General features: G+C 34.3%; 1 protein-coding gene across 1 annotated transcript in view; it reads left to right on the plus strand.

Moving 5' to 3' along the window:
- The first annotated feature begins 3160 nt into the window (after positions 1-3160).
- LOC132559489 (insulin-like peptide receptor) overlaps positions 3161-27683 on the plus strand; it is a 70782-nt gene continuing 46259 nt past the window's right edge. The window contains exon 1 of the mRNA XM_060224115.1: positions 3161-3296. Coding sequence (XP_060080098.1) covers positions 3173-3296 — 124 coding nt within the window. The 5' untranslated portion in view covers positions 3161-3172. The remainder of the gene's footprint in view (positions 3297-27683) is intronic.

Consider the following 27683-nt stretch of genomic DNA (forward strand, 5'->3'; position numbering starts at 1 on the left):
GCCACAAAATCGACCGAATCTAAACGTAGCATGCATGTTAAGGTAGACCTTTCGGACTTTAAGTCCACCAGCAGTGTCTACCACCTGCAATATCGAAGATTGTACGAATAGTCACATAAGAGAACAGCCGTTTGATACAATTAAGAATTAGATACAGTAGACCCAAGTGATGAATCAAACTTTACCATACAGCTGTTTCTCTATCCTATTGTTTACACCCAGGTAAAGGTTGTTTTTTCGGCTGTGTAATGGCATGTTGACATCCCGATTTATTCATTGAAAAAATCGAGAATATACTTATTATATTTCTTATACTTGCTCATTGCACAAGGATCGTGAAACAAAACATAAACAAATCGTTAATACGTTTCTTCTTTACCTTCGTAAAAATCTCCTGATTTGCTCAGAATACTAGATATACAGGACAACAAGGAACAAAGAGAAATCCACATACATGATCAATTATCCTCCCAGTACAGTAAATAATATAACTCAACTATCAAACTCCAAGATGGCCACCTGGCAGCCATTTTATTTTTCTGATTAGTCCAAATATGGACAATGCACAACAATGGACCATTAAGGGAATCTCCATTTCAATCTGAGAATGGTCCATCTGTTATATATAAAGTAAAAGGACTAAGAAGGATGGAAGGATAGACAGGCGATAGATGTGTAGCAGATAAAGAGCTATTTGAACAGCCCATCATCTCATGATGACACAGAAAATTAGAATTAAAGAAAATTTTCTGTCATGAAAATCTAGTTAATAAGTACAATCATCACATAGTAAGACCCTGATCACAAAATGTTATTATTTCCCCACTGTTTCATTTAGGAGGAAAAAAAGTAAACATGCAGTGTTCGGTCCACACCTGATAGGTGTTGCAGTAAATGTTTACCTAAATTTTTCAACTACAGATCATTCTTTTTCCAGCAAACACTTCAATATATCAAGAGAATAACAGTAAAGATATGATTGTAACACCTCTTATTTTTTAAAGTTAAAAGAAAGAAAACACAGAAGATAAAGTCAAAAGTAATCATATCAATCTGCATGATTAACATAGGCTCCATTGTTACAATGATAGGAAAACTTCAATAAAAAGAAAAACGAGCGAAACCATCATACACTTAGTACTACATCTTTTATCTGTGTTCAATGATTACGTTGCGATGGACACGAGTTTTCCAAAACACGCGTACTTATATATATCCAATGTAGATATCATCAATGATAAAACATATTTCTGGTTAAATACGATGACGTATTCTACCTGTCTGATACTGTGAGAGAATATATTGTTTTGCTAAATCCGCCCTGGACTGGTATAGTCACAGCTGTTCTGATTTAGTGAGAGCAAGTAAAGGGAATCAGATTAGCGTGGGTACTCGGATTGAAAATAAGGTAATATTTGAATAAATCATCGGACCATGTATGACCAGCATTTCAATTATCAAAATATCTAAAAATAAACAGAGAAAATTATCCTTTTATATGAATAGTATCGATATGACATGGCATCACATCTTTCAATTATAATCACTTATTTGAAATCATTATTGAAAATATAAATAGATAAATGCAAATGAAAAATGTAACTTATTTTTTGTTTGGTTTCTTAATTAACCAGTTTATCGCCATGCTATTAAACTTCATCGTTGCGTTAAATAAATAATTATGGATTTTTATTCAAATTAATTCTTTTCGTTCATAAAGACAAAATGCAGCTTTATCTGTGGTATTGGATAATGACACTACAACACTGAAAAGTAAGGGCTATTAAAAATTCAGGGAATATCAAAAATTCCTTTTATTGTTGATAAAATTCCTTGTCGACTACTATGTATACACGAAAGTGCTACCTAATTATTCCGGTGTATAATCCCCGGGGCTATTTTGACTAAAGCATTAATTCAACATTTATCGAAAGTAAATGTGCATTCATATATTTGCCAAGGAGTGATAAAATTTGATCACATTTTGTATAATTAGGTCTAGAATGTTACATTTATAAATTAATTTTGATGTCCGCATTGACTTCGCGTGATCTTGGATGAATGCACGTCTAGATCTAGTTATAGGCTATTTCAAAAAAGTCAATATATCGTCATCGCTACCTATATATTATTCGTATGCAATATTCTACACCGTAAAAATATGTAATTATCCTCAGAAAGTGACTTTGAAATACATATTGAACTTGGTAAATTACTTTTAACTCATAACCACTTACAAGTGGAATGTTTGCTTGCAAAACACGGTCTTCTCATAAGTCAACTAACTGTAGCATGCTTTAAACGATAGATAAAATTCTTCAAGTTTCTTCAAGTGTGTCATCATAGCTGAATGAAAAAAAAACTCTGTAAACCAGTAGCCGTGTATCTTATATAACATGATATACGTGTTTTTTCAATGTTATATATAGTAATTTTGAGCATTTGAATTAAACTATGAAACTAGTGATAGATATTTGGCCTTGATCACTATGGATTCGAAACTATGGATCATAGGATCTTTCTAGCTCCGACGGTGTAATTGACCAATCATTTTACGAGGTTGTTTACGTCTTGTTTTTCCGCTAGATTGTGTATGCTGTGCGATTCTGTCTGGATTATGGTGACCGTTTTCTTGATTAACTTTGCCAATTTTACATCCGAGGCGACAAAAGTGCTTCACAAGGATATTAATCATTTCAGGTATTGTTGAAATGAATGAATTAGACAAACAGAGGAATCGACATGGGTATTTTCTTGGTTCTACTGCGCACAAAGTCTACTGACAGTCTCGCCGAAGTTCAAGGCCTTACTCGGTATTTCTGTAGGTACTGAATCAACATTTCAAGGGGATTAGGACAAATTTGTGAACTCCGTGGATTATATTCACGTAATAATGTCTTGATTGATTATGGTGTTGTAAGATTTACCATGATGTGAATCGAAACGATCTCGTGTTTCACTGGAACAACATGTCCTAGGCCTGCTGTTATTTGGAATATGGCCGATTGTATGCGGAGTTCATTGATAAACAATCCATTTGGAATTTATAGTGATTGGCAATGTGACGTGCCATAGTGAATTATTTGTTACTTTTGAATTGAACGTAGAGATACAAAAATTACTGTACTTGTCAATAAGCAAGTTTTTAAATGTCTGTGATATTATTCTAAATATGTGTAAGTTAACATTGAAGGCTGCGTTATGCATTTCCTGTGTGGCCTTTCTCGTGGCAACAACTGGATCTTATGTTAACGGGCAAATTGCAGAGACGAGCGTAGCTACAAAACAAGAAATAAGTAAGTATTTATTTTGCTTATGTGTTTAATTCTTTGTTGACCTGCGTGTTGTATGTCGTTGTACCCATGCAGTTTGCGCCAATTCTGATGAATGAATTCTTGAGTGACTGTCCGACTTCCGGTGTACACAAGCAGGCATGCATAAGCCGTATTTCATTTCACTAGATATGTCCCGACATCACACGTTTTATATACACATCATCTTACATCACTAGTGTTTTGTCGGGTTTTTATGGTTGTTCCAGATTGTAAGCATACAACTTGAGTTTTCAGACCTTTTGTATTCGTGGGTGTATTCCCGTCTGACCACATGGGCTTGACCCTAGGAGATGGGATGGCCTGGGCCAGTAGAGGTCATTGTTGGTCATCAAGTCTAAGTTCAACACCATGGAGGGGGTCACTGGCTGCGGTGACTAACCACAATATCAATGTGTCATTAACATTTAAATATTTTAACTCCAAGTGTATATGAAGAGTAGAAGGTATTTTATAAAGTTAAGTATTAATTTTTTTTTTATATTTTAAGCTTTTTTTACATGTCTTGAAAACATTGTCCCTGTCTTCATGACAAATTCACAAATTAAAATGAAATGATTTTTTTTTCTTTTGTGTAAGAGCAAGGTAAACATATTTCTTTTAAATTTAATAACATACTTATTATATGTATATTTACATTGTTGATAATTGAATGAAATTAAATGTTTAAATTAAATTTGATGCAGCAGCATTTACCATATTTAAGTTACTTCACAGCATCCCAGATATTGTATAACTTTACTTTGAAAATCATAACAGATAGAGAACATGTCAAATTCAATATTGTGCAAATAAGAATTTAATTTCTCTCAACTAGGATATTTTGACATGTAATAACCTATTATGATGATTATTATTTTCATAAATTTACAAATTTCAGTTGTACATGTCAAAGAACAATAATATTTATTAAGGAAACTAAGATGAAAAAAGGTTTTTTGTTTTTAAAGATTTCCTTTCATTATATGATAGCATTCCTTTTTCATTTGACAAATAAACATATTTTTCAAATTTTACTTAATTAGTTTTATATGTTACTTGTTTCTTTGAATACTTCTTTTTAGTTAAATTTCAAGTTGTTTTATTTGGGTTTATTAATTTTTATATTGATGTATTCAGTATTCTAAATGTAATTAATTTCAATAAAAGCTGCATTAATATGTGTTCATTCTTCATGGATTTTGGTGTCTAGTTCCCATTGTAAATTGGTATACTTGCTGTCTAAATGTATGTTTTTTTTTTTTTTTTTTTTGGAATTCAGTAAGAAAGAAAATATTTCTCTTTTCTTTTTTTTTGTGTGAAATTTTTATATAGCCTAAGAATTATTTTTAGGGAAAAATTGATTTTATCCCTCAGTCTCACGCAAGTTGACATGGCTATAGAAAATAATTTGAATTGTTTATTTCATTTGTTTGTCTGAATATAACTGTATTTGCAGTGCTGAATGCAAACTTAAGTCAGTGCTGAATCTTAACGTTACATGTATAAGACTAATGGTTAAAATGACCTGATACAAGCAGAAGGTAGAAATTAATTCTGTCATTAATCCATACCGCTGATTCAGACTACTTGCATCAATGATGCAGCATAACATGAGTGTTTTTGATGATGTAATAATATTAGATGGATGCTGAATTTGACTTTGTTAATTTTACATCATGTACAGAGGAATGCTCTTGTCTGGTATGGTCTTACTGTATGTGGTGAATGATTGTTTTAAAGATTACATGTACATGTAGACTACAGTGTTGTTTGTCAGATAAAGGAAACAAATAGACTTGTCATGTAAGATCTTTTACTGACACAGAAGAAGACAGAATAAAAGTTTATCCAAATTACTTTTTTATGAATATATTTATTTAATGCAAATTGTCTCAAAATAGTTGTAATTTCTTTTAAATTAAGGGTAATAAGACGGAACAAGAAAATATTATCTGACGTCTCGTACCTGACCAAGGGAGCATTTGTAACTGTAGCATAACATTGTGGCCTGCAGTCTGGATGAAATTCCCACATGTAAATTCAACCTATTGTATTAAGGTTTAGTTCCATTGGCTGTATTACTTACAAATGTTTAATGTATAAATCAATGTTAGTGACAGGCTCTGCAAGGATCACTCAACTTGCTATGTCAAAATCTTTACCCCCACTTTTGTGAAATATGGTGCTTAATTTATGGAAATAGATCTCTAAACAAAATTTAATTGCTTGATTTGGGTTGCCTTTTTTCTGTGATTAAAACTTATAAAAAAGAGTATCCAAACTCCCATTTGTTCGTACATACTATTGCAAGTGTGAAAATGAAAGATTTAAAAAAATGCCCAAATATTCCAGCAAATGAATCTGAACCCATAACTTTTAGGGGATAAGGAAAAAGTGAGACACCATTTGGCAGCTTAGATATAAACTTTTATAAGGGTTGGGGGAGGGGACCTGTGGAACCCCCCAATATGTCTCATGATATCTTGAAAATTTAATTAAAAAAAGGAACTTTCATGAAATCTCTTTGGAAAAACCATTCCCTTGCAGTTTTCAGTCCAATGAGGTCTTTGTCAATGGGTTGTGTCACCTAAGTTGTCAATTTCCCTATTTTGAATTTTCCATTTCCAGATAGCAACATCCTTGCATTCTCAACCTATGGTGTTTACATATAGCAGTTGATTTGATATTCAATGGCCTGCTCTCATTATCATGATTTTCATGCAAGAAGTAATCAACAGATGAACAAACTAAGATGCATGTTAATGAAAATTATTGTGAAGTTTTCCAATCGTCAGTGATCTCATTAAAATGTATTCCATTTTTTTGTGTTGGACATGTGGTCACTATTCACATCATCATTAAACACTGTGGGTAGCAGGATGTAAATGACCATCATAATCAATTGATAGCGCCAGGTTATACACATACATGCCACTTATTTAGCATTGATGTGTAGTGTAATACTAATTGGTAAATATTTATGGATCATGGGATTTTGGCACATGTTTTGTCAAAGAACAACATTCAGGGTTTTCCATAAGAGCCGGTCGCCGGCCAATTTGACCGGCTACTTTGATCATTTGGCCGCCTATACCAATCCGGTTCCGTATTAATGTTCCGCACACGACTACACGTACATGGCAGGCCAGCCTCCTACTTTCACTACACAGCCTACTACTAACAAAATTATGGAAAACCCTGAACATTGTTACACTTCAGGTTTTGATAAGATAATCACGTCACGACTGTTCAAATAATTGTAAGATTCATGAAAAATTAACAAACATTATTCCTTAGTCATATTAAGTCTCCAGTGGCAGAAAAGTGTCATTTCTGATGATTAGTTTCTTGACGGGTTGTCTCCTGCTTAGGTGCTAGGATACTTTTAGATACTTCTTCATGATTTTGGGCAATGTTGACACTGATAGTTCAAACTCTTAATTTATTTTCTCCAGCATAATTTTGAATCATTCTAACAGGTTTAGCAATATTTTATTAACTTTTTTATCGAACAAAATGAAGGTTTACCATACTTGGATTGACCAGGTGTTGTCAATTAAAGCGTAAGATGTTTACTCTTCCAGAACTGCTAGTCTCATTCTCCTTGTACTTCTTTAGGAATCTCCATGTAAATCTTCATTTTGTTCATATTTTGCCATAGTTTTGTTGAAGTTGAGTTTGAATCATGATTGTGTTGACATGTTATTGTTTTCTTGTGACTTTTTATTAGAGGCTGTTTTACAGGCTGTGTCTTAACATTTAGTGGTCTTTTCTATGGGTTGTCATTTCATTTAGCAGTCTTTTCTATGTGTTGTCATGACATATAGTGGTCTTTTCTATGGGTTGTCATTTCATTTAGCAGTCTTTTCTATGTGTTGTCATGACATTTAGTGGTCTTTTCTATGGGTTGTCATGACATTTAGCTTTTTTTTAAAGGATTGCCATGACATTTAGCTGTCTTTTCTATCAGTTGTCATGACATTTAGCTTTTTTATGGGTTGTCATGACATATAGTGGTCTTTTCTATGTGCTGTCATGTCATTCAACTGTCTTTTCTATGAGTTGTCATGACATTTAGCAGTCTTTTCTAGGGTTGTCATGACATTTAGCAGTCTTTTCTATGGGTTGTCATGTCATTCAACTGTCTTTTCTATGAGTTGTCATGACATTTAGCAGTCTTTTCTAGGGTTGTCATGACATTTAGCAGTCTTTTCTATGGGTTGTCATGACATACAGTGGTCTTTTCTATGGGTTGTCATGACATTTAGCTGTCTTTTCTATGGGTTGTTGTGACATTTAGCTTTTTTTATAGGTTGTCATGACATAAAGTGGTCTCTTCTATTGGCTGTCATGTCATTTAGCAATTCTTTTCTCTGGGTTGTTATGTCATTTAGATGTCTTTTCTATGGGTTGTCATGACAATAAGTGGTCATTTCTATGGGTTGTCATGACATTAAGCGGTCTTTTCTATCGGTTGTCGTGACATTTAGTGGTCTTTTCTATGAGTTGTCATGACGTTAAGTGGTCTTGTCTATTAGTTGTCATGACATTTAGTGATCTTTCCATGAATTTTGTCATGATATTTAGAGACTGTTTCATGGGCCATATCTTAAGATTTGGTGGTCATCTGTGGGTTGTGTTGTGATATTTGGAGGATGTTTCCTGGGTGGTGTTGTGATATTTGGAGGATGTTTCAGTTGTTGTGTGGTGATATTTGGAGGATGTTTCATGGGTTGTGTGGTGATATTTGGAGGATGTTTCATGGGTGGTGTTTTGTGGTGATATTTGGAGGATGTTTCATGGGTCGTGTTGTGATATTTGGAGGATGTTCCATGGGTCGTGTTGTGATATTTGGAGGATGTTCCATGGGTCGTGTTGTGATATTTGGAGGATGTTCCATGGGTCGTGTCATGATATTTGGTTTTGTTATGATATGTAGAGGCCATTAGTGACAAGTGTATGTTTAGATCTTGAGTCCTGTACACATGTACTCATAGGATTTTGAAAATACTAAATTTTACATTGTTGGATCCATTGTTTTACTTTATAGCAATAAAGTTGAAAAGGACTCATAAAAATAAACTGTAGCTTGATCACACTGCATTTTATGGATCTACCATGTCATTTTGATACTGTTCTATTTGTGTGTCATATGAATTCCAGGAGATTTTTTTATCTCATGACACATATTAGAGGCACATTCTTTTGGTTACAATAATCTGTGTTGTCAGAATACTGACAGGCCTGTAGATGTTATGGTTCATGGTTTATTAAATCATGATATCACTTACAAATGTTTTATAAATCAACTGGGTTTACCATACACCGTTATTGATGAGGAACAAATTCATGTTTCCATCGTTGTTGTGTCATAGATGATTTTTCTTGTCACTATTCTTTTGTCAACAAAAGTCTGTATATTCAAATAATTTTAGATAAGTATAATACTGAGGTTTTATTTTAGAAATACTAACATTTCCATCTGTATGACATTGAAAATTATTCAAAATATTAAGACTGGGGAATAGAACTTGCATTAGTAATTTTAAAGGATATTTTTCAAGTCAGTCCAGTACACAATTTCCCTAAATTCTAACGAGTCTCATGACTTAGAGACAAAGTATTTTTTTTTTTAAATGTGGGCAAGTTCTACAGGAAAAGCCCAGGACTCAAATATCTTAGTCCCAAAAATCACTGACACATCAGTTCAATAAGTATCATCAAAATTTGATCTTTGATTGAATGTGTCGCACATCTTAATATTGATAATTGAAATAATGCTGAACTGTTCACTCCAATATTTGTATTCAAACTTATATTTAACATGCATGCCTATCCCCTTGATATATTTTAGACTTAATTGACAGACTCGCTAATATTTGTATTTAAACTTACAATAAGCTTGTATAACCTTTCCTGATTATAAATTTTAGACTATATACATAAGACTCTCCACAAATTACACCATATGTTTATAGTTTGGGTTTGAATATAGATGATATGCAATCACTTTTCCGTGACTTATTTTCATCAGATGTTTTAATGGTAGCTACTTTCAGTATGATAGTGGTGACCTGTGCAATGATCATCAGACCTTTCCTACCTATATGATAGTTATAACAAACAATTGATTTTTCACCATACATTGCCTCTGTGTGATTACAGTACAAAGAATCTGAGTCTAGCTCTAGATGACCTTGTCCCCCGACAGCCTGACTGACTTTAATTTCCAAAACAACTTGAGTGAACAGTGCAGTCACATGGCCTTTTCATGCTTGTAGTTGGTACTGGTGTGATATTTTTGGATATCTTGTTATATCTTTACAGGTGTTTGTGGTCTCTTATCTTCTAACTTTTTACTAAGTTTATTGTAAGCTAAAAGGCTCCTCTTTGTTAGTGCTACAGATCTTACATTCAGTTTCTTATTGTAGACTTCGTTTGATTTTCAACTTTTACAGATGAAAAAGATGGAATAAATCCTTTTCATTTTATCCCATTAATAAAATAAAGTTGATACAAGAACAGAATACATAGCTAAAACAGTTGTCACCTTCTTTTCAAATTCAAGGGTTTATAACAACTGATGTTACCACCCTTAATACAGACTTTAAAGACAAAAAACAGGGCTCTCACACCCTATTTTGGGACTGGGGCCTGGGGCCCTTAGAATTGGGAAAAATAATGGTGTTTTCCTTAGAATTGGGAAAACTTGGGGTCTAAATTGGGAAAAAAAGTTACTATTTTGCATTGGGAATGGGGTCGAATCGATATTCGGCCCCAAATCTGGCAGATCGAGAGCCCTGAAAACAGTCAGTTAAGGGAGGAAACACAAATAATCACATGATCAGATGTTTGGGTTGGAATGGTTCAAATCTATACAGTCTCATGCATTCACCGCTTACCAAAAGTGATTCCTCATTGTTATTAATAACTTACAGTATATGAATAAACAAAGGAAAAATACTATTCTAAGTTTTATTTATTGTCTGTCAACATCGATTATCTCTAAAACAATCTTTAACAAATAATTCAATTAAACAAAGAACACTGAAAATGTGTGAACACATATGAAATTCAGTTAGGCTTGAGAAGAGCAGTAGAGACATCTTTTTTCAGTAACAGATGTTCAAATTATAGCATGTACAGCCTACCATATTTTTCCTGTAGATATGTAAAAAGATGAGTCAGTGGTATGTCAATGTCCTGTAATAAGTTCACCTCCTGACTTTATTTAAGAAGCAATGTATGGACCTGATAGGACTGCTGCAAGGTAAATATGGTATTTGTAATCTTCAGCCACAGATCTAGCAGATATGCACTTTAAGATGCAATCCCTGATTAACCTTCAAACAAAGAAGGAAGGCTTTCAAATGACAGTTATTATGAATAAAAAATTTCCAGGAAGTTCAATCTTTTTTTTATTTCTAAGTGGGGGTGGAGAGGAGTTGTGCATATGAACACCTGATCCTTTTCTGCTATATCTCTTTGTCATTTTTTTATGGAGGTGTTTGTAAATCTTTTGTTTTATTGGTATTGTGATTAAAGATTATATTGACATGTTACAATATTTGCATTTGTGTTCCTTTGTAGATGTCTGATGACCCCAACTGTGTTCCTTTGTAGATGTCTGATGACTCTGTGTTCCTTTGTAGATGTCTGATGACAATAACTGTGTTCCTTTGTAGATGTCTGATGACCCTAACTGTGTTCCTTTGTAGATGTCTGATGACCCTAACTGTGTTCCTTTGTAGATGTCTGATGACTCTGTATTCCTTTGTACATATGTATTGGTCACTTGTTGATAATTCCTATTTAACTTAACATGATTTCATTTGTGAAATATAGAATAATCAGCTTCTGATATTAGATTCCTGTCTCACCAACTTAATCTGATAAAAACAGTTTTTCTTCTCCAGTTTGCTGAGAGGGTACTTAACTTGCAATAGTCCCTCAAGTATGATGGTTTCCGGTTGTAGATTTTTTTATTTCATTGATTCTCTCTTTAGTGCTGATGTTGTTCCCATATCAATTGTTTGTTTATGGAGTTTATGGCCTTATGAACAGCTATAGTCATGTAGTAGCTGGTTCCAGGTGGTTACCTTACTGAACAACATAGGGAGGCCCATCACATGCTATCTAGATAAAATTAGGAGAAAATGTCTTGACTTGAGATATAACTGCATGAGCACAGACTACTGTTTCACAGAGAAACACAAAACCTGGGGATCAAGGATAGGCAGTTCGAACCACACATCTCCAATCTTCACCTGATTTGCATAGGTTCTACATACTGAGCTACTATGTTCCCATATCTGAGCTACTATGTTCCCATATCAAATTAAATAAGAAAAATTTTCCAGAAGATCTGAAATGATTGTAATTTTGTTTCATTCCCATATCATACAACTTCTACATACAATCAATCAGTGTTTCTTTATACTTATAACATGAGGTTTTGATGACAACATAACATGTCTTTGTAAGCAAAGTATAACAATTAATGGTGAGGAAACTTACAACAATAGGGCCTAGAATATGAGTGTATTTATCTTGCACAAAATTTCTCTGGTAGTGATTTATTTTACACAAATGGTTATGGTATATGAAAGAACACCAGATTTAGCAAGTGGTTTTTTAACTTTTGGAAAATACCTAATGGGAGTGCAAAGATAACAGTGAGTTTGTGTAACCTGTTTCTACCACATTAAAGAAAAGACTATTCTGTGTGAAGTTGAAGTGACCTGTTCTGTACCCAGATCTATTTTGTATCTGTCATCAGTCGGGCATAATGATATTACCTTTAGTTAAAGGCTGCTGATTAATATACCACACTGAAAATTTTAGAAATATGTTGAAATTTCAAAACTCAGTACAGATGATAATAAATAAAAAGTCAGAAATCCAAATAAATATCATGTTTTCAACAAAGACAACTGTTGAGTACTAATTGCTTACTGTATTGATCCCTTAACACTGCAGTAGCGATATAGGATAAATGAATTCACAGTTTTATATTTCTTTTCACTAGAGTTTAAAAGGTTGATTTGTTATATGCACCTGTGGCATTCTGACAAAGAATCAATTATCAGTTTTTATATACATAACTTTGTTGGGAATGGCAGTACCTTAGAGTACCAAGGTATAGAAATAACAGTACCTCAGAGTACTTAGGTGTAGAAATATCAGTACCTCAGAGTACCTAGGTGTAGAAATAGTACCTCAGGGTACCTAGGTGTAGAAATATCAGTACCTCAGAGTACCTAGGTATAGAAATAACAGTACCTCAGAGTACCTAGGTGTAGAAATATCAGTACCTCAGAGTACCTAGGTGTAGAAATAGTACCTCAGAGTACCTAGGTGTAGAAATAGTACCTCAGAGTACCTAGGTGTAGAAATATCAGTACCTCAGAGTACCTAGGTGTAGAAATAGTACCTCAGAGTACCTAGGTGTAGAAATAGCAGTACCTCAGAGTACCTAGGTGTAGAAATAGCAGTACCTCAGAGTACCTAGGTGTAGAAATAATACCTCAGAGTACCTAGGTGTAGAAATATCAGTTCCTCAGAGTACCTAGGTGTAGAAATATCAGTACCTTGTAGTACCTAGGTGTAGAAATAGCAGTACCTCAGAATACCTAGGTGTAGAACTAACAGTACCTTGTAGTACCTAGGTGTAGAAATAGCAGTACCCCAGACTACCTAGGTGTAGAAATAGTACCTCAAAGTACCTAGGTGTAGAAATAGCAGTACCTCAGAGTACCTAGGTGTAGAAATATCAGTACCTCAGAGTACCTAGGTATAGAAATAGCAGTACCTCAAAGTACCTAGGTGTAGAAATATCAGTACCTCAGAGTACCTAGGTGTAGAAATAGTACCTCAGAGTACCTAGGAGTAGAAATAGCAGTACCTCAGAGTACCTAGGTGTAGAAATAGTACCTCAGAGTACCTAGGTGTAGAAATAGTACTTCAGAGTACCTAGGTGTAGAAATATCAGTACCTCAGAGTACCTAGGTGTAGAAATAGTACCTCAGAGTACCTAGGTGTAGAAATATCAGTACCTCAGATTACCTAGGTGTAGAAATAGCAGTACCTCAGAGTACCTAGGTGTGGAAATATCAGTACCTCAGAGTACCTAGGTGTAGAAATAGCAGTACCTCAGAGTACCTAGGTGTAGAAATAGCAGTACCTCAGAGTACCTAGGTGTGGAAATATCAGTACCTCAGAGTACCTAGGTGTAGAAATATCAGTACCTCAGAGTACCTAGGTGTAGAAATAGCAGTACCTCAGAGTACCTAGGTGAGAAATAGCAGTACCTCAGAGTACCTAGGTTTAGAAATAATACCTCAGAGTACCTAGGTGTAGAAATATCAGTTCCTCAGAGTACCTATGTGTAGAAATATCAGTACCTTGTAGTACCTAGGTGTAGAAATATCAGTACCTCAGAATACCTAGGTGTAGAACTAACAGTACCTTGTAGTACCTAGGTGTAGAAATAGCAGTACCTCAGAGTACCTAGGTGTAGAAATAGTACCTCAAAGTACCTAGGTGTAGAAATAGCAGTACCTCAGAGTACCTAGGTGTAGAAATATCAGTACCTCAGAGTACCTAGGTATAGAAATAACAGTACCTCAGAGTACCTAGGTGTAGAAATATCAGTACCTCAGAGTACCTAGGTGTAGAAATATCAGTACCTCAGAGTACCTAGGTGTAGAAATAGTACCTCAGAGTACCTAGGTGTAGAAATAGCAGTACCTCAGAGTACCTAGGTGTAGAAATAGCAGTACCTCAGAGTACCTAGGTGTAGAAATAGTACCTCAGAGTACCTAGGTGTAGAAATAGTACCTCAGAGTACCTAGGTGTAGAAATATCAGTACCTCAGAGTACCTAGGTGTAGAAATAGTACCTCAGAGTACCTAGGTGTAGAAATAGCAGTACCTCAGAGTACCTAGGTGTAGAAATAGCAGTACCTCAGAGTACCTAGGTGTAGAAATAGTACCTCAGAGTACCTAGGTGTAGTAGTACCTCAGAGTACCTAGGTGTAGAAATATCAGTACCTCAGAGTACCTAGGTGTAGAAATAGTACCTCAGAGTACCTAGGTGTAGAAATAGCAGTACCTCAGAGTACCTAGGTGTAGAAATAGCAGTACCTCAGAGTACCTAGGTGTGGAAATATCAGTACCTCAGAGTACCTAGGTGTAGAAATAGCAGTACCTCAGAGTACCTAGGTGTAGAAATAGCAGTACCTCAGAGTACCTAGGTGTGGAAATATCAGTACCTCAGAGTACCTAGGTGTAGAAATAGTACCTCAGAGTACCTAGGTGTAGAAATAGTACCTCAGAGTACCTAGGTGTAGAAATATCAGTACCTCAGAGTACCTAGGTGTAGAAATAGTACCTCAGAGTACCTAGGTGTAGAAATAGCAGTACCTCAGAGTACCTAGGTGTGGAAATATCAGTACCTCAGAGTACTTAGGTGTAGAAATAGCAGTACCTCAGAGTACCTAGGTGTAGAAATAACAGTACCTCAGAGTACCTAGGTGTAGAAATATCAGTACCTTGCAGTAACTATATTTGATGAATTCTCAGATTATGTGGTTGATTTCAGTACTGATATGCTTTTGAATAGCTATATAAATGACAAGTCCTGTTTCTTGGCTTGTATAATACAGGATAAAGTTTTACCTGAATTAGATGCACGTTGTTGAGTATTTTTTATCATTGACACTCCTTGAGGTTCCTGGTAAACATGATATAATCATTAGTTCAGAATATAGGACAGACATTTATATACTGTTGTGTCATAGCTTGTAGTTTTCTGACAGGAGCTGAGAAGGACTAACAATTTTTTAATATCTGGCATGAGCAAATAATTTGTTTTCCTACATGAGGTAATTATTTTTAGTTTTCTGACAGAAGCTAGTAGATTGTAGATTCCGACAGGTGCTTATAAACTGTAGTTATCTAACAGGAGCTAATAATTTGTTGTTTTCCGACAGGGGCTTATAGTGTGTGACTGAAGCTAATAGGATAATTTGTAGTCTTCTAACAAAAATAATTTGTAGTCTTCTAACAGAAATAAGTTTTAGTTTCTTGACAAATTTGAAATTTAGATGTTGTTTTCCCCTCCCATGTGATAAATTACTTACTGCTTCTCACGATACCTGCATACATTTTGTCCAAGACAGAAACCAAGTATCTGAATTTAATTTTCTTTAAAAAAAAAATAATGACGTATTTATATAATAATAATAATATTTATGTTAATAACATACAACAACTGTGCTAAGCATATTGACTAAATTAAATGATCTGACCACATAAAGACATTGGAAAATAGTTGCTATTAAACTCCAATACCAAAATAGTTGCTATTAAATTCAAATGTATATGTCCTCTCTCTGTCAAGGACACCGTTTTGTTTAAATGCTTCATCATGCACTGGAGCATATGTGTGTTTGAAAGAGTCAGCATTGCAAAACTTCTTAACAATTCGGAAGTTACTTTAGAAATCTATTAGCTACTTTTTTCCTTTAATAGCAGGCTTCTACTGGATTATTCATAGGTTAGCTGCTTATGTACTTTGGAGCAAACAGGTGATTGTTTTACAGTACCATAGATATATTTTGTTAAATGAGGAATTGGGTTAAAGCTGGGGTTCAAAGGTCAGCTGGGACACTTTATTTACTTTTGTCAAGTCTTAATGTTTTTACTGTGAAACTGATAAATTCCAAAAAATCTACAAATAATATTTTCCAGCAGGTGTTTTTTTTTTGTTTCATCATGACTGCAGTATTATGTGTCACAGGACCCAATGGCCAGTATTTTAACACTTTAAAGAAAAAGTTATCATTTCTTAGAAAATTTCTTCGGCACAGCTGCATTTTAAAAACACAATTATGTAAATACTTCTCAATGGTTACCATGTAATAAAAATAATAATTGAAAAACAAATAGTGTACTGACTGCAATATTATCTTACCAGTGTTTACAATTACATTTCACAATTAAGTATCCCCTTTTTTGTTTAAAATACTAAATTAGATACTAAAATTATCTGACATTGTTTATAGGTTTACTTGTACCATTGTTTGTCACAGTACTCAGCAGGAAAGCTCCACAGACTGGCAGTATTATATGAGTATGGGTTGTTTGTGCAGAAGGAGTTTTTTTCATGCAGTTTTGTTGTATCCCATTGTTATCTGTTGAAAATGATGGTATTATTATGTTGCAACATGTATCAAATTTCACAAAAAGCATCAATTTTAAGTTAAGGTCTAGCATTAGATTATTTAACTTTTTTGTAAACAACCCTTACAACTCAAAGGAATTTTGCATACACTAGTTTTTGTATAGCACAGTTTACATTGTTTTGTAGGACTATCGTATATCGGCCTGGAATATCACAAGAAAAATATAGTCATTGAGAAAACCTAATCGGGCAATGTTTTGTCCCGATAGCTTGTGTTTAAAGGGAGAGAAAATGGCTGGCAGAGTTAATATATATAATGTTGAAGGAACTGTTGCACGAAACACCATTTGAGGCCCACCTGAGGAGCTGGTATATTGTTGTGTTCATTCAATGTGGTTTACAAAACTGTTATTCTGTTGTCTTCAGTTTTGATTTTCTTAAGTAAAAAAATTAGATTTAAACTTTTTAATTCAACATTTTTTTTCGTAGACAACTGAAATAGATATAGTTGTTTTGATTTTAGCACTGGGCACCTTGACAAATGCAGAGGGGTTTAGCTTACAACTTACAAGTTATACAACTTACTAATAGGTAGTTATATCCCTACCAAAAGGTGTTCTGATCTTAAATAGGTATGAAATCTTTTTTTGTAAAATTGTTTTACATTTTCCAAATGGTTTAAATTTCTGACATGATTGAATTATTTCCATTTGACTTAACTGTTTTTTAAAATCTTTTTGAAATATCTATTAATAAATTGCGTGATCTCAAAAAATTTTATGGTCATGTGTATGTGTGTTATCTTAATGCTTTTTATGAAAACAAAACTTGCATGTATATCAGGTTTATGAAAATGTTTTCTAAAATCTTAACTGAAATAATATTGTCATGAAGATAAGTTGTGAAATGCTCAAAGAAATGCTATTTTATCATTAAAATATATATATACATACTGGTAAAATACTGAAATTTACATGTATTACATATGTTGTGACTTATATCATCGTATTGGTAACAATGTGAAAATATAATTATTGGTGAAGCCAAGCTAGAAGGAGAAAAAAAAAAAAGTTGTGTGAGTTTTTGATAGAATATTTAAAAGATATGTATTTCATGAACCTGAAAACATCATTAAACCTATATAATCATTATCTGAGGCAAGAAGTTTTAGATCCACTTATATAAACACACATACTCAGTTATGATATGGCAAGGATAAGTGTTATCGGTAACCTTGGCTATTGTGGTTGTGAATGGGTTTGGTAAAAAAAACTGGAGGCAATACACTTTATATCTGAATATTTCAATGGCGTTTATGAATTAGATTCAAGACATTTCCTTTAGTCAATTTTAGTTTTCTATAGTCATCTACTTATTTTAAAAAAATTGTACCTTCTTAGTGTCACTAAGGATTCATGTAAGGATAAAACAGCCTTATGATATAGATGAATTATTTGGCACTACTCTATCTAATTCTGTATTGGAAGGTACCTATTCACTTGCATGTAATTGGAACAATATTTGTCATTAACATTGGTTATAATGGTCCTATTCACAGATATATTAGGGTGTTTTGTATGTTTGTAGCACCTTGTCACATTGAACTTGGTCAGTCAGCCCAATGCTTGCTGCACATCTGCTTTAGTGTAAGGTACCAGGTTACACACAACTTCCTTCAATAGGCCTACACTTGTGTTGTAACAGCATTGATTGAGGACTGCATTGTTCTTCACCTTAACTACTACAAAGCAGTTGTGGGTGACATAATGCTAGACATCAATAGTGGATAAGTCAATACTGGCTTGTTTACTTACAACAGAAAAGCACTGATATAGCTCGAGCTGCTGTCAATATTGTAGTACTACTAGCATTTCTGCTGTTTAGGTCACCTGAGACAAAGTCTTGTGGTGACCTACTCTAATACCCTTCATCCAGCGTGGTATGTCGTGTGTTGTCAGGGCTCTCCCACCCCATTTTGGGACTGGGGCTGGGGGCCCTTAGAATTGGGAAAAATAATGGTGTTTTCCTTAGAATTGGGAAAACTTGGGGTCTAAATTGGGAAAAAAAGATACTATTTTGCATTGGGAATTCGGCCCCAAATCTGGCAGATTGAGAGCCCTGATTGTGCGTCCATAAACAATTAAACACTTTTGACTTCTTCTCAAAAACTCCTGTTCCAATTTCAATGAAAATGTGCAGAAACTTTCCTTGGTCTAAGATGAACCAAAATTGTGAAATATGCAGTCTCAACCTCTCAAAGGCCTGAGGGGCAGGGCCAAAAGTGGTCAAATCGACTTAGATTTCAAAAATCTTCTTCTCAACACCCAGATATGGTAGAGTCATATACTCTTCATGAATGGAAGCATCTTATGGTGCTTTACCAAAATCGTGAATTTAATGGCTCCAGGGTATCACATTTTCCTGTGGGGAGGGCGTAAAGTTTACAATAGTTTATATTGAAAAACTAGATTTTTTTGAGCATAATCTGTTGAATTATTTCCCTTGGAAAAATATTTCAAACTTGGTCAGAATTATAAGTGAAGGATGAGGACATGATGGTATGCCAATTTTGATCCTGACAGACCCCCAGGGGCTGATGGGTGGGGTCAAAAGGGGTCAAATTGACTTCAATTTAAATGATCTTCTTCTCAATACCTAGATATGGTATAATCAAATGTTCTTCATGAATGGAAGCATTTAAGATGATTTAATTACCAAAACAAGACAATTCTTCCTGGGGAGGAAGATTTTTTGTAGACTTTACTGTAATTTTCATAGAAAAATTGTATTTTTTAGCATAACATTAGTTATTTCCCAACTGGAAATAACTTAATAAGAATGATCAGTATAGGATGACTGTTTTGATGATATGCATGTATTGCCACTGTCTGTATTCAGTGTTACAATTTCTGTTTCATGGCACTTCATGATAGCTATCCTTTAACCTTTACATTCAATATTGCTTATCTCAGGTGACCTTCAGGACTGCTAGGTCTGTTGTTGAACTTGTCATGATATGATATGTAGCTATATTTCTGATGTGGTGTCAGCCAGCAGTACTTTGCTATGCATATCTGTGTATGTTAATATAACCTGTTCACATTTTATAATTTAGGCTTTGGTCTGACCCTAGCCAGGTAACTATGGCAAAAACCAAATGCTGTCACCATTGGTCATCAGCATTTTTGGTATACCCTCGTAGTTGTTTCTGACAACATCAAGTCACCATAGCAACCGGCATTATAATTTATTATTTACTCCACAAACTGTTAATACAATTATTTCTTGCTATTGACTAATTAGCTGTATAACTATGCATCCAACATCTCCATGGTGACCCTCTCAGGGACTGCAGACCAGTCAATCTGCACTTGTACAGAAGTAGCCTGAGTTACACAGACAGCCTTACAAATTCATGTAGCTTTTGAGTTTTACTCAGTCCTGCTACTGTGTGCACATTGAATACATGCATATGGCTAAGACAACCAGCAGTGGTAGTATTTATGGCCCTGATGTGGTCCCTGATTTTCTGTGGGACAGATGGTCCCTAAATTCCTGCAGGACATTGGTCCCTGACTTCCTATAGGACAAATGGTCCTAGACTTCCTGTAGGACAGATGCAGGGTGAAAAAAAGGTAACAAAATATAATGAAAAAAATTAGAAAGCTGGAAACGGTACTGTAAGAGACAGTGTTAACTATATACAAAGTTGGTTTTTATGTGGGTGTGAGGAGGGATTTTGATAGCTCAAACCAGCTTGGCTGTTTATTTTAGCCAGGCAGTAAATCAGGCACAGTATGTAGGGTTTGTTTGTAGGTGTACAATGCTCTGTATATACACAGAAAATGTATGTACAGAGGATGGGGAAGTTTCTTCCTCCTCCCACCTTTAATATGCATGCAAGGGGAGGACACTCCACAATTACCTGTGTACAGTACCCTGTGTCAGTTAAGATATAGTTATGTAGGTGTTGTATTGACATATAGCACATTCTTTTTGTGGAACATTTTTATGTTTCTGTTACAACAACCTTTTCCTAGTGTTGGACTTACTATGTCATATTGTTTAATAAGGATATATCATACAGCATTATATAAAAGTTGGATACATCTTACAACATCTATATAGAAGTTGGATACATACTACAACATCTATATAAAAGTTGGATACATCTTACTACATCTATATAGAAGTTGGATACATCTTACAACATCTATATAGAAGTTGGATACATCTTACAACATCTATATAGAAGTTGGATACATACTACAACATCTATATAGAAGTTGGATACATCTTACAACATCTATATAGAAGTTGGATGCATCTTACAACATCTATATAGAAGTTGGATACATCTTACAACATCTATATAGAAGTTGGATACATACTACAACATCTATATAGAAGTTGGATATATCTTACAACATCTATATAGAAGTTGGATACATACTACAACATCTATATAGAAGTTGGATACATACTACAACATCTATATAGAAGTTGGATACATCTTACAACATCTATATAGAAGTTGGATGCATCTTACAACATCTATATAGAAGTTGGATACATCTGACAACATCTATATAGAAGTTGGATACATCTACAACATCTATATAGAAGTTGGATACATCTTACAACATCTATATAGAACATACAACATCTATATACAACATCTATATAGAAGTTGGATACATCTTACAACATCTATATAGAAGTTGGGTACATCTTACAACATCTATATAGAAGTTGGATACATCTTACAACATCTATATAGAAGTTGGATACATCTTACAACATCTATATAGAAGTTGGATACATCTTACAACATCTATATAGAAGTTGGATACATCTTACAACATCTATATAGAAGTTGGATACATACTACAACATCTATATAGAAGTTGGATACATACTACAACATCTATATAGAAGTTGGATACATCTTACAACATCTATATAGAAGTTGGATGCATCTTACAACATCTATATAGAAGTTGGATACATACTACAACATCTATATAAAAGTTGGATACATCTTACTACATCTATATAGAAGTTGGATACATCTTACAACATCTATATAGAAGTTGGATACATACTACAACATCTATATAGAAGTTGGATACATCTTACAACATCTATATAGAAGTTGGATACATACTACAACATCTATATAGAAGTTGGATACATATACAACATCTATATAGAAGTTGGATACAACATCTATATAGAAGTTGGATACATACTACAACATCTATATAGAAGTTGGATACATCTTACAACATCTATATAGAAGTTGGATACATCTTACAACATCTATATAGAAGTTGGATACATCTTACTACATCTATATAGAAGTTGGATACATCTTACAATATCTATATAGAAGTTGGATACATCTTACAACATCTATATAGAAGTTGGATACATCTTACAACATCTATATAGAAGTTGGATACATCTTACTACATCTATATAGAAGTTGGATACATCTTACTACATATATATAGAAGTTGGATACATCTTACAACATCTATATAGAAGTTGGATGCTGTTTGCTGCTTTTTAGTTTATACAAAAGTTGGGTAATGTTTGATGTTTATCAATATACGTGGTGTTTTCAGAAGTCTGTTTTTTTCTTACTGATGTTTTGCCCTAGTTTCATAGAACCTGAGTTTGATTTAGATTGTGTTGATATGTAGGTATTATCTTTTGTGTATATGTATATGGAAGTTTACCTCTTGTAATGTATTTATAATTCTCCTTCATTACAAGCTGAACATTAAGCCAGTACTCAATAGTTATTACATTCTTTAAAGAATTTTAATCATCATAAAAAAACACCAATTAAAAAGATCTCATTAGTAATTGTATACTATTTACGGGCTAGAACACACCTCGGCTTACTCTTACTGGATACAACTCCCCTGAGCTCATCCTGATTACTGGATACAACTCCCCTGAGCTCATCCTGATTACTGGATACAACTCCCCTGAGCTCATTCTAATTACTGGATATAACTCCCCTGAGCTCATCCTGATTACTGGATACAACTCCCCTGAGCTCATCCTGATTACTGGATATAACTCCCCTGAGCTCATCCTGATTACTGGATACAACTCCCCTGAGCTCATCCTGATTACTGGATATAACTCCCCTGAGCTCATCCTGATTACTGGATACAACTCCCCTGAGCTCATCCTGATTACTGGATACAACTCCCCTGAGCTCATTCTAATTACTGGATATAACTCCCCTGAGCTAATCCTGATTACTGGATACAACTCCCCTGAGCTAATCCTGATTACTGGATACAACTCCCCTGAGCTAATCCTGATTACTGGATACAACTCCCCTGAGCTCATCCTGATTACTGGATACAACTCCCCTGAGCTCATCCTGATTACTGGATACAACTCCCCTGAGCTCATTCTAATTACTGGATATAACTCCCCTGAGCTAATCCTGATTACTGGATACAACTCCCCTGAGCTCATCCTGATTACTGGATACAACTCCCCTGAGCTCATCCTGATTACTGGATACAACTCCCCTGAGCTCATCCTGATTACTGGATACAACTCCCCTGAGCTCATCCTGATTACTGGATACAACTCCCCTGAGCTCATCCTGATTACTGGATACAACTCCCCTGAGCTCACCCTGATTACTGGATACAACTCCCCTGAGCTCATCCTGATTACTGGATACAACTCCCCTGAGCTCATTCTAATTACTGGATATAACTCCCCTGAGCTTTTTCTGATTACTAAATACAACTCCCCTGAGCTCATCCTGATTACTGGATACAACTCCCCTGAGCTCATTCTAATTACTGGATACAACTCCCCTGAGCTAATCCTGATTACTGGATACAACTCCCCTGAGCTCATCCTGATTACTGGATACAACTCCCCTGAGCTCATCCTGATTACTGGATACAACTCCCCTGAGCTCATTCTAATTACTGGATATAACTCCCCTGAGCTTTTTCTGATTACTAAATACAACTCCCCTGAGCTCATTTTGATTACTCAATACAACTCCCCTGAGGTCATTTTGATTACTCAATACAATCCCCTGGCGAAAAAGATCAGTACTAGCTATATAATGAGCATTTCTTACATATAACATTATTATTTTGAAAACACTGATAACGATGATAACATAAACAGCTTCAATATAATACAAAAAATAATTTTATTCCTTCATGGCGAATTTCAAAAGAGGGTTTAGGGACATACATCAAAATTGTAATGCTTATCCTTGTATTTACTCCAGTTGCTTCATTTTTCAAGGGATTTTAATCATACTTTATACTATAATGCATTGGATCATTACATACCTCCAACGAGTTTGAATTCAGGGTTCTAGGGCCTTGGTCATCATTGCTATATTTAGAAAATCCTTCCCAATATTTTATCATGGAATTTTTATCAAACTTCATATGTTTATAAAGGACCATGATAGTTTGAACGATTGCGAGCTTCAAGGTTCTAGGTTCAAGATGAAGGTCACCATTACTATTTTTAGGAAGTCCTTGTCAACGGTCCAGCAGCTTCATTTCTTGAAGGTTTTTACACACTTCTAATGGGATTTGTGTCATTAGTAGTGTTTTATTAATACTTAATTGACAGATGTGTTTTTTAGGCATTTAAGGTACATACTCTTCCCATGCTATGAAGAGCTATTGGGGTAAACATATGTACATACATCTTAGTCAAGGACACATGCATCACCATCACATGCCAGTTTGTGATGATCTCCTGAAAAACACAAATACCCCCAGGTAGGGATGCACTGTGGACATATTTAAGCATTAACTGAGCTTCTGTGATCAATTTTTAGTTGCTTTTAACCTTCAAGGCCCTGTTTCAGTTGTCAAGTTTTCTGATATTTTTAGTAGAAAAGATTTCTATGCATGATCAAATTGCATGGATAAAATACATGTAGGTATTATAAGCAGTATAAGTCCTTGTCTCAATGGTGGAAAATACACATATCTTATTAAGTAACTGGTTAAGTGTTTCTGTTTGTCTTAATTATTGGTTTTAAAAGAAACTAAACCCAGAATGATTAAGGGGATTAGAAACTAAACCCTGAATGGTTAAGGTGATTAGAAACTAAACCCTGAATGATTAAGGGAATTAGAAACTAAACTCTGAATGGTTAAGGGGATTAGAAATTAAACCCTGAATGGTTAAGGGGATTAGAAACTAAACCCTGAATGGTTAAGGTGATTAGAAACTAAACCCTGAATGGTTAATTAAGGGAATTAGAAACTAAACTCTGAATGCTTAAGGGGATTAGAAACTAAACCCTGAATGATTAAGGGAATTAGAAACTAAACTCTGAATGGTTAAGGGGATTAGAAACTAAACCCAGAATGGTTAAGGGGATTAGAAACTAAACCCTGAATGGTTAAGGGAATTAGAAACTAAACCCTGAATGGTTAAGGGGATTAGAAACTAAACCCTGAATGGTTAAGGGGATTAGAAACTAAACCCTGAATGGTTAAGGGAATTAGAAACTAAACCCTGAATGGTTAAGGGGATTAGAAACTAAACCCTGAATGGTTAAGGGGATTAGAAACTAAACCCTGAATGGTTAAGGGAATAGGAAATCAAACTTTTACCTTATTTCCCCTTGCATTACTCTCAGTACTTTGTCTAAGTCTGCGGAGAAATGCTTTTGAATTATTTTGGTTTATTTAAGGAAATAGATTACTGTTATGGTTCGGGGACACCTGTTTACTGTTGACTAATGAGTCTAGAACTTAAAGACTGCTGGTTGTTTACGAATATTTACATAGAAATGTTTGTGTGTCGCTATGTTTACATATTCATGATTTAGTTTTATTAAAGGCTGCAGGGTCACACAAATCAATCTGTGGCATATGAAAGAATGAGACTGTATCCTAATCACATACTCAGGATATTTATTTACATATTTACCATATTCATATTATCACCTTTTTAGTAAAATATGCCCACAACTGGTATTGATTGTGGTATATTATATATAACTTATAATTGAAGGAATAAAATATACTGGTATATGTAATATATTTTTCATGTTCAAACAAGCAGGTTGAAAAATATGATGTTTGTGTACAAAAAGTAGAATTATACAGATAATAATGTATTTCATGAATACTGTAATATTGAAATTTTAGAACATAATAAAAAATGTGTAAGGGAAATAATATATTAAGTTATAAATTCAGTTTTTTCAACAGCTGACATAGGACCTAAGTAGGACCTAAATGTTTGCTAAAGTTGTACTTCCTATTTTAAATTCATATGCTTTTATACAGAACCAAACATAACAGTATGAAGTCACTTAAGCAAAATAGTCTGGTTAGATCAGATTTCAGTTCTTCAAAACAAGACATTATATATAATTATTGTAGCATTTTCTAATCAGAGGATTCAGTTAAACATGTCAAATATTCCTAACTTTTTTCATATTTTTCGTTTCTTAATCTTGAAAAATTCAATAAATTTACATACAGATACACTTACAATTTTACTCTCCATTGGTCACCTTTGTAAAACAGCTTGAGAAGCCAGATGTTGAATACACAAATTGTTACAGCAGTGTTTAACATTGACAGTTCTGGTATAATTTTGGTTTAATCAGATTACATCCCAAAACAGGATCATCTGGAAGTAAATATTGTTTTCTGGAAGTACCTCATAGGTTTTTTAAAATGTTTTCATCATAATAATGATGAAGAAATGATACAAAGTGAATTGAAGAAATCTTTAGCTGAATTGTTCCGGCAACTTTTGTTTATGTATAGGAAGTGTAATGAAGACTGAGGAAACACTGATTACATTGACGAGACGCATAAAGAATAATCATTCAGCTTATGGCAATATAATTGACCGTAGAAAGGAGTGGAGCAAAATTTGTTGTAGTAATATTAAAATGGGATGTCGCAGACCTGTTAGTCCTCTTCAATTACACTGCTAGGCGATGATTTAGGTAGACAGGTGTATAACTTGGAGATGTACACAAATAAGACAACCTGTGAACTTGCATATCAATCAGGCATATCAATGAGGTTTACAGCTAATTTGTCAATTTGTCTTGAGATATACTCAGGTGCAAAGAGTGAAACAGTGTGCATGACTTCAAGTTTATGAATATCTGAGTTCAGGTTTCAAATTTGAATAATATAAGTAGACATTGATTACGCATGTGCATTTGAATTTACCTTAGAGAGAGACATTCATTGATTACACCTCTGTTTGAATTAAGTGATCATGACATTCACTAAATCAAATGTGCCTCTCTGTTTTGTTAACAAGAATTTATTTGTGTTTTGTTAAAAACTCTATGTAACATTCTAATAGCTTTTTATGTTTAACCTGTAGCCACTATTGTTTTATTGTTGTTATAATGCTATGTTAATAATTCAAAATTTTCTAAAAAAAAAAGATCTATATGTGGTGCGCTGTACATACATAACAAATGTTAGTGCATTAATGCAGATTTTATCAGTTGTATGAATATATGCAGTACAAATTTTCATACAAATGGAAAGTTGTAGAACTATGCTAAACACAAGTGTAACATTTTGAGTTCATTTAGTATTTGTCATTGGTAAATTGGCTACTGTCAAATCTGTGTATAAGCTAAGCATTCTAATGTAAGGTTGAAGCTGACAGTTCTAATTATTGAACCTGTTGGAATATTTATGTGCGACCTTTTGTAAATGATATTGGTTAGAGAGTTTATTTGGATAACATGCATCCATGATGTATGCATGTCTGTTTATCAATCTTCAGTATGTTTTTTTGTCTGTTTTCTTGTGTCCGTCTATCTAAATGTCCTGTGACTGTATCTTTTTTGTCTGTCTAGCTGTCTTCCTGCATCTTTCTGTCTGTCTAGCTGTGCGTGCCCTGAAAAATGTGTCATTCTTTCCTTCTCTGTGTCTTCTAGTATTTTCCTGTCTGTCTAGCTGTCTTTCTGTCTGTCTAGCTACACCGTGTCTTCCTGTTCCTCTTGGTGACCTCTTGTATCTTTTTCTCTAACTGTCCTGTGACTGTGTTGCTGTAGCTGAGCTGTCTTTCTTTGTCTCTCTGTCTGACTAGCTGAGCTGTCTTTCCTTGTCTCTCTGACTAGCTGAGCAGTCTTTCTTTGTCTCTCTGACTAGCTGGCTGTCTTTC

Source organism: Ylistrum balloti, unplaced genomic scaffold (genome assembly GCF_031769215.1).
Source record: "Ylistrum balloti isolate Yb309-2 unplaced genomic scaffold, AGI_CSIRO_Ybal_v1 Utg370924, whole genome shotgun sequence".
In the NCBI taxonomy this organism is placed as follows: Eukaryota; Metazoa; Mollusca; class Bivalvia; order Pectinida; family Pectinidae; genus Ylistrum; species Ylistrum balloti.